Source organism: Hemibagrus wyckioides, linkage group LG07, assembly GCF_019097595.1.
Source record: "Hemibagrus wyckioides isolate EC202008001 linkage group LG07, SWU_Hwy_1.0, whole genome shotgun sequence".
In the NCBI taxonomy this organism is placed as follows: Eukaryota; Metazoa; Chordata; class Actinopteri; order Siluriformes; family Bagridae; genus Hemibagrus; species Hemibagrus wyckioides.
Genome location: NC_080716.1, coordinates 33,287,636 through 33,296,301, shown reverse-complemented (window position 1 = coordinate 33,296,301; position 8,666 = coordinate 33,287,636). Strand labels below are relative to the sequence as shown.

Sequence of the window (8,666 nt, the reverse complement as noted above, 5' to 3'; positions counted from 1 at the left end):
TTTTTTTTATTTTACTGTATCACGTGACCGCACTTGTTTCCTCGCTTGGACGGCTCTCGCTGGTGACGTCATAGCGCAGAATTCGAACAGATCTGAAAACGTAAAAAAGTAGGCGGAGCTTTCAGAAATCTACTGGACGCTGTGAGAGTAAGGTGTTTATTAAAGTTACTTTGAACAGTGAAGAGATAATGAACTTTTTTGGAGCATTTAGTGGTCTTCCACTGCGCCCTCTGCTGTTAGCGGCCGGAGCTGCAGCCGCGACAGCCAGCATTTACACTTATGTTAAACGGAGCGAAGATACGACAGCGGAGCCCGAGGACACGACCGAAGGTACAACTATTTCTCAGTCCTGGTGTAACCATGCAGTGCTAAGTTTACTTCTCTCCTTTAGAAAAACATGAATTCAGTAGATTTGTTCAGTTCTTCATAAGTTAATAGCCCTTATCCAGATGGTGTCCGTCACTCTCTCTTTCTGTCCAGCTACATGGAGGATTTTAGCTTCATGAATGTAGAATAAAATCTGTCAGTGTGTCCTTCAGCCTTAACCCACAGTAGACATGTAGATAGTGAAGATCAGTAAAGTGTTTTTATTCTGGAGACCCGTGAAAAAGTGGGAATAGTTGTGCTGTAGAGCTTCACCCGGATCAGAAGTGATGAAAATATCGCTTGTGTGGAGTTCAACACTTCAATAATAGAGGATGATGTGTGATGATCTACTGTTTTATTTTTTATTTTAGGTCCTGACACAGAGGTTGTTAAAGACCAGATGATGGTAAGTTTGTTCTGCTCCTAACTTTAACCCTATAGTGTACATTTCCAGTCTCTTACTAACAGCAGAACTGCAGGCTCATATTTACACCATTCACACTCCAATGTTTCTTTACACTAATCACACATTCTACATTTAGTCTCCTCTTTACAGAAGTTTTATGAATATTTTCTTAATATGAAGCTGTAATTTGTCCTAGCATCCATTTGAAAGAGTTATTTTTGTGATTCAGAAACTGTTGGTGTCCAAGATTCAGCTGCAGGACAGAGTGAAGGAGCTGGAGGAACTGCTCTGTGAGGCACACAGAGACTGTGACCTGAAAAGCAAGGTAGGTGAGATAAGGCTCTGATTCAGAATAATGGGAGTACCATACCTAGGGAAATATTCAGAATAGGAAATACCTGCTCTCTGGAGTTTGAAGCCCACCTGCACTTGGAGCCAGAGGGGAGAGAGCAGTGACGGCTGGTCATGATATTAGATGGGAGATGAAACTCTCAGCTCTGTCACAGGCTCAGCAATGAAACCATTATGGTTCATTGTCTTATATCATGATCTCTAACATTATACAGATATAAAGACACACACAGAAGTGGCCCATTGCAGATGTGAACATTAAGCACTGTGTGAACCTCTTTTGCTCCATGTGTGTGTTTTAGGAGAAAGAGCAAGAGCGAGAGGCTCACAGCATCCTCCTGGCTGAGAAAGAGGAGATGATAAAGACTCTGACACACAAGGCGGAGTTCCTGAGGGTAAACATTTCTCCTCAGTAATACATGGCTGCTTTTGTTAACTCTCTCTATCCCTCTCTCTTACTGTGTGTGTCTGTGTGTGTGTGTGTGTGTGATTTTGGGGACATTTTGTCCTCCCCCAGTACATTTTACACTTATGTATTTTATCCTTATGAGTTATGAGTGTCTTTTGTGTGTAGAAAAGTGTCTGAATGTGTGTAGAAGTAAATAAAGTCTATAAACCTTCATCTTTTTACTTTCAAGTCTGAACTGACGAACCAGGTGGAGACACTGCAGGTCTCAATGAAGGACATGAACAACCTGATCTTGGAGACTAACCAGGAGATGGAAGATCTGATTAAAGTAAGTGAGAGAAAACCTTGTAGTAATCAGCTCCTTTCAAAATATTATGAGGACCTTATTTATGTTTAAGTGTTAAGCAGAACTTTAGTCTCTGTTGTCCATGTGTGTGTTTTAGGAGCGTGAGCAAATGCAGAATGATTTCAGCATCCTCCAGACTGAGAATAATGAGATGAAGAAGACCATCACTCAGATGGAGGAGGAGAAAGATGAGATGAAGAAGACCATGACTCAGATGGAGGAGGAGAAAGATGAGATGAAGAAGACCATGACTCAGATGGAGGAGGAGAACACTGAGATGAAGAAGACTCTGATTGACCAGGAGAAGTTACTGAAGGTAAACATTTCTTCTCACTAAACTCTGACTGCTGTACCTGCTTGTTTCCTCATACACTGAACAAAATTATAAACGCAACACTTTTGTTTTTGCTCCATTTTTCATGAGCTGAACTCAAAGATCTAAGACTTTTTCTATGTACACAAAAGGCCTATTTCTCTCAAATATTGTTCACAAATCTGTCTAAATCTGTGTTAGTGAGCACTTCTCCTTTGCCGAGATAATTGATTCACCTCACGGGGGGAAACTAGTCAGTATCTGGTGTGACCACCATTCCCTCACGCAGTGCAACACATCTCCTTCACATAGAGTTGATCAGGTTGTTGATTGTGGCCTGTGGAATGTTGGTCCACTTCTCTTCAATGGCTGTGTGAAGTTGCTGGATATTGGCAGGAACTGGAACACGCTGTCGTATACGCCGATCCAGAGCATCCCAAACATGCTCAATGGGTGACATGTCCGGTGAGTACGCTGGCCATGCAAGAACTGGGATGTTTTCAGGAATTGTGTTCAGATCCTTGCAACATGGGGCCGTGCATTATCATGCTGCAACATGAGGTGATGGTCGTGGATGAATGGCACAACAATGGGCCTCAGGATCTCGTCACGGTATCTCTGTGCATTCAAAATGCCATCAATAAAATGCACCTGTGTTCGTTGTCCATAACATACGCCTGCCCATACCATAACCCCACCTCCACCATGGGCCACTCCATCCACAACGTTGACATCAGCAAACCGCTCACCCACACGACACCATACACGCTGTCTGCCATCTGCCCTGTACAGTGAAAACCGGGATTCATCCGTGAAGAGAACACCTCTCCAAAGTGCCAGACGCCACCGAATGTGAACATTTGCCCACTCAAGTCGGTTACGACGACAAACTGCAGTCAGGTCGAGACCCTGATGAGGACGACGAGCATGCAGATGAGCTTCCCTGAGACGGTTTCTGACAGTTTGTGCAGAAATTCTTTGGTTATGCAAACCGATTGTTGCAGCAGCTGTCCGGGTGGCTGGTCTCAGACCATCTTGGAGGTGAAGATGCTGGATGTGGAGGTCCTGGGCTGGTGTGGTTACACGTGGTCTTCAATTCACGGGCAGCAGCTCTGGTGGACATTCCTGCAGTCATCATGCCAACTGCACGCTCCCTCAAAACTTGCGACATCTGTGGCATTGTGCTGTGTGATAAAACTGCACATTTTAGAGTGACCTTTTATTGCGGTCAGCCTAAGGCACACCTGTGCAATAATCATGCTGTCTAATCAGCATCTTGATATGCCACACCTGTGAGGTGGATGAATTATTTCAGCAAAGGAGAAGTGCTCACTAACACAGATTTAGACAGATTTATGAACAATATTTGAGAGAAATAGGCCTTTTGTGTACATAGAAAAAGTCTTAGATCTTTGAGTTCAGCTCATGAAAAATGGAGCAAAAACAAAAGTGTTGGGTTTATAATTTTGTTCAGTGTATTTTGAGAACATTTTGTCTTTTCCCAACAATATATTTAGACTACTCATGATGTCATACTAATGAGTCAGTATTTAAAAGTGTCTGAATGTGTGTGTAGAAGTGAATAAATTCACTAAGCCTTAATTGTTATTCTTTCAGGTCACCATGGCTGAAGCAGTGAAGACCATGACTCAGATGGAGGAGGAGAACAATGAGATGATGAAGACCATCACTCAGCTGGAGGAGGAGAAAGATGAGATGAAGAAGACCATCACTCAGCTGGAGGAGGAGAAAGATGAGATGAAGAAGACCATCACTCAGCTGGAGGAGGAGAAAGATGAGATGAAGAAGACCATCACTCAGATGGAGGAGGAGAAAGATGAGATGAAGAAGACCATCACTCAGATGGAGGAGGAGAAAGATGAGATGAAGAAGACCATCACTCAGATGGAGGAGGAGAAAGATGAGATGAAGAAGACCATCACTCAGATGGAGGAGGAGAAAGATGAGATGAAGAAGACCATCACTCAGCTGGAGGAGGAGAAAGATGAGATGAAGAAGACTGTGAGTTACAAGGAGGAGTTACTGAAGGTAAACATTTCTCCTCATGAGTCTGCTGGTGTGTGTGTGTGTGTGTGTGTGTTTGTGTGTGTTTGTGTGGGTGTGTTTGTGTTTGTGTGGGTGTGTGTGTGTGTTTGTGTGTGGGTGTGTGTGTGTTTGTGTGGGTGTGTTTGTGTGGGTGTGTGTTTGTGTGTGTGTGTGTGTGTTTGTGTGTGTTTGTGTGGGTGTGTGTGTGTGGGTGGGTGTGTGTGTGTGTGTGTGTGTGTGTGTGTGTGTGTGTGTGTGGGTGGTTACATTTTGTCCTCCACAATACATTTCTGAACATTCTCATGAATCAGTATTTAAAAGTGTCTGAATGTGTGTGTAGAAGTGAATAAAGTCACTAAGCCTTAATTCTTCTTCTTTCAGGTCACAATGGATGAAGCAGTGAAGAACATCACGGGGCTGGATAAGGAGAAATATGAGATGAAGAAGACCATCACTCAGCTGGAGAAGGAGAAGTCTGACCTGACAGACCAATTAAAGACATTGAGAGAGACAGTGGAGGGACTGGGGAACCAGCTCCTCGAATCTAACAGAGAGTGTGATGAGTTAATGAGCGTAAGTGAGAAAATAAAACCTTGCATTAATCAGATCCTTTATCAATACCAAGAGGACTTTAATTCTGTTTAAGGGTTAAGAGCTCGAATTTACGCCTCTTGTGCTCCATGTGTGTGTTTTAGGAGCGAGAGACTCACAACATCCTCCAAGCAGAGAAAGATGAGATGAAGAAGACCATCACTCAGATGGAGGAGGAGAAAGATGAGATGAAGATGACTCTGAGTCAGAAGGAGGAGATGGTGAAGGTAAACGTTTCTTCTGAATCTGCTACTCTGAACATGAGTAATGAATCAGTATTTAAAAGTGTCTGAATGTGTGTGGAGAAGTGAATAAAGTCACTAAGCTTTAATCGTTGTTCTTTCAGGTCACCATGGCTGAAGCAGAGGAGAACTGGCACAAGGATGTGGAGACCATCCTTCAGCTGGAGAAGGAGAAGTCTGACCTGACTGACCAGTTAAAAACACTGAGAGAGACAGTGGAGGAACTGAGGAACCAGCTCACTGAGACACATGTGCAGTGTGATGAGCTCACGGATGTAAGTGACTAAAACCTTGCACTAAGCAGCTCCATTAGTGACAGTATGAGGACTTTAATTGTGTTTAAGGGTTAAGAGCTCGAATTTACGCCTCTTGTGCTCCATGTGTGTGTTTTAGGAGTGTGAGAGAGAGCGAGAGGCTCACAACATCCTCCAGTCCAAATATGATGAGATGATTAAGACTCAGGAGATACTGAAGGTAAACATTTCTTCTCATGAAACACTGTGTGTGTGTGTGTTTGTGTGTGTGTTTGTGTTTGTTTTGTGTGTGTGTGTGTGTGTGTGTGTGTGTGTGTGTGTGTGTGTACTGGTTTCCTCATGTTTTAAAGACATCTTTTTTCTCTCAGTAGATTTGAGACTATTCATGAGTAATGAGTCCGTATTTAAAAGTGTCTGAATGTGTGTGTAAAAGTCACTAAGCCTTAATCGTTGTTCCTTCAGGACGCTCTGGTTGAAGTTAGGGCTAAATACCAGAAATATAAGGAGCCCATCACTGCTCTGGAGAAGGCATTTCGTCTCCTGAAACTGTGACTGCTGTTGTGAGCTCTTGGCTTGTCTGTTGTACTAAATCTACAGTGAGGGAAAAACTGATTTGATCCCCTGCTGATTTTGTACGTTTGCCCACTGACAGAAATGATCAGTCTGTAATTTTAATGGTAGGTTTATCTGAACAGTGAGAGACAGAATAACAACAAAAACATCCAGAAAAACACATTTCAGAAAAGTTCTACATTGATTTGCATTTTATTGAGTGAAATAAGTATTTGACCCCTTTGCAAAACATGACTTAGTACTTGGTGGCAAACCCTTGTTGGCAATCACAGACGTCAGACATTTCTTGTAGTTGGCCACCAGGTTTGCACACATCTCACATCTCAAGGAATTTGGGCCCACTCCTCTTTGCAGATCCTCTCCAAGTCATTAAGGTTTTGTGGCTGACCCTTCAGCTCCCTCCACAGATTTTCTATGGGATTAAGGTCTGGAGACTGGCTAGGCCACTACAGGACCTTAATGTGCTTCTTTTTGAACCACTCCTTTGTTGCCTTGGCCGTGTGTTTTGGGTCATTGTCAGGCTGGAATATCCATCCACGACGCATTTTCAATGCCCTGGCTGAGGGAAGGAGGTTCTCACACAAGATTTGACGGTACATGGCCCCGTCCATCTTCCCGTTGATGAGGTGTGGTTGTCCTGTCCCCTTAGCAGAAAAACACCCCCAAAGCATAATGTTTCCACCTCCATGTTTGACGGTGGGGATGGTCTTCTTGGAGTCATAGGCAGCATTCCTCCTCCTCCAAACACGGCGAGTTGAGTTGATGCCAAAGAGCTGGATTTTGGTCTCATTGGACCACAACACTTTCACCAGTTCTCCTCTGAATCATTCAGATGTTCACTGGCAAACTTCAGATGGTCCTGTACATGTGCTTTCTTTATCAGGGGGACCTTGCGGGCGCTACTGGATTTCAGTCTTTCACGGTGTAGTGTGTTACCAATTGTTTTCTTGGTGACTGTGGTCCCAGCTGCCTTGAGATCACTGACAAAATCCTCCAGTGTAATTCTGGGCTGATTCCTCGCCGTTCTCATGATCATTGAAACTCCATGAGGTGAGATCTTGCATGGAGCCCCAGACCGAGGAAGATCGACAGTCCTTTTGTGTTTCTTCCTTTTGGGAATAATCGCACCAACTGTTGTCACCTTCTCACCAAGCTGCTTGGCGATGGTCTTGTAGCTCATTCCAGCCTTGTGTAGGTCTACAATCTTGTCCCTGACATCCATGGACAGCTCTTTGGTCTTGGCCATGATGGAGAGTTTGGAATCTGATTGATTGCTTCCTTCTGTGGACAGGTGTCTTTCATACAGTTAAGGAGCTGAGATTAAGAGCACTCCCCGAGAGTGCTCCTACTGTAATCTCAGCTCCTTACCTGTATAAAAGACACCTGGGAGACAGAAATCTTTCTGATTGATAGGGGATCAAATACTTTTTCACTCAATAAAATGTAAATCAATGTAGAACTTTTCTGAAATGTGTTTTTCTGGATTTTTTTGTTGTTATTCTGTCTCTCACTGTTCAGATAAACCTACCATTAAAATTACAGACTGATCATTTCTTTGTCAGTGGGCAAATGTACAAAATCATCAGGGGATCAAATCATTTTTTCCCTCACTGTACGTGATTTGGAATAGCACACAGACCCCAGTGACACTCCCACTGTAAATAAGAAAGAAGAAAAATAAAGAATGAATACTGTGACTGTACTCTCTCAAGACTCCTGCTTTGGAGCACACACTTGTTTGAGTCACTGAGATCCTCACCAGCCCATACAGGATGTCCAACTGAACTTGCATGGATTTGTATAAAGGCCACATTATTACTGACAGAAGAGTAAGAAAATCACATGCTTTAGAGATACATCAACCCTGCATACAGTGGAGGGACAACTCCAGGCTTCCTGCCTACATCCATTTCACCTACTCTGGTGAATCAGTTAACCTCAGAGTTTTTCTATACCCAGTGTGCACTTTCCTGTAGTGTGACATACAGATAGCACTTGACCTCAGTTTCATAAAGGACGTGGACACACATAGAACTATACTATACTACAAGGTGCATACTTTAGAAACTAAACATGCAACATAAGTGCACAGAATGACAAGACAAGACAGTGCAGACTAACAAGACATATAACACCAACTCTTGTGCAAAAAACTGTGCTAACAATGGGTGCCAAGACAGATAGAAACAGATTTAGGACAGTGAATATAGCAGCAGAAATAACAGAAATAATTTAGTTATAAAGTGACCTGTGTATTTTAACAATCAAAACAGTTATAAATATTTAAAGTGAAGTGTACATGTAAACAAGACAAAGTTTGTGCGTATATGTGTGTGTGTGTCCAGCTCAGTTCAGTTCTTTTTTGAGAACAGTTCTCAGGTGTGTGTGTGTGTGTGTGTCCGTGTCCAGCTCAGTTCATTTCTCTGTTGAAATACATGATTGCCTGAGGGAAGAAGCTGTTCAACAGTCTGGTTATGAGGGCACAAATGCTCCGGAGTGTGTGTGAGGGGTGTGTGGGGTGTGTAAGAGTGTGTGTGAGGGGTGTGTGGGGTGTGTAAGAGTGTGTGTGAGGGGTGTGTGGGGTGTGTAAGAGTGTGTGTGAGGGGTGTGTGGGGTGTGTAAGAGTGTGTGTGAGGGGTGTGTGGGGTGTGTAAGAGTGTGTGTGAGGGGTGTGTGGGGTCATCCACAATGCTGTTAGCTTTGCAGATGCAGTTTGTAGTGTAAATGTCTGTGATAGAGGGGAGAGAGACTCCGATGATCTTCTCAGCT

The 8,666-nt window shown here is 43.4% G+C and overlaps 1 protein-coding gene and 1 long non-coding RNA gene across 2 annotated transcripts; both read left to right on the top strand.

Annotated features, from left to right (window-relative positions):
* Positions 1-212: 212 nt before the first annotated feature.
* LOC131355522 (uncharacterized) lies at positions 213-1,083 on the top strand. The gene is made up of 3 exons (XR_009204872.1): positions 213-330; positions 738-772; positions 1,002-1,083. It is a non-coding gene; the product is annotated as an uncharacterized LOC131355522 (long non-coding RNA).
* A 3,118-nt stretch (positions 1,084-4,201) lies between these two features.
* On the top strand, positions 4,202-5,876 carry LOC131356318 (calcium-binding and coiled-coil domain-containing protein 2-like). The gene is made up of 6 exons (XM_058395220.1): positions 4,202-4,240; positions 4,619-4,810; positions 4,933-5,055; positions 5,175-5,345; positions 5,464-5,544; positions 5,787-5,876. The coding sequence occupies exons 1-6, from the start codon at positions 4,202-4,204 to the stop codon at positions 5,874-5,876; spliced, it is 696 nt and encodes a 231-aa protein (XP_058251203.1).
* Positions 5,877-8,666: the final 2,790 nt, after the last annotated feature.

What these genes read in the sequence shown, in the direction of transcription:
- LOC131356318 (XM_058395220.1), top strand. Translation starts at nt 4,202, where the DNA reads ATGAAGAAGACTGTGAGTTACAAGGAGGAGTTACTGAAG. An exon ending in AGTGTGATGAGTTAATGAGC is followed by an intron (nt 4,811 to 4,932) that starts GTAAGTGAGAAA and finishes TGTGTGTTTTAG; the next exon opens with GAGCGAGAGACTCACAACAT. An exon ending in AGAAGGAGGAGATGGTGAAG is followed by an intron (nt 5,056 to 5,174) that starts GTAAACGTTTCT and finishes TTGTTCTTTCAG; the next exon opens with GTCACCATGGCTGAAGCAGA.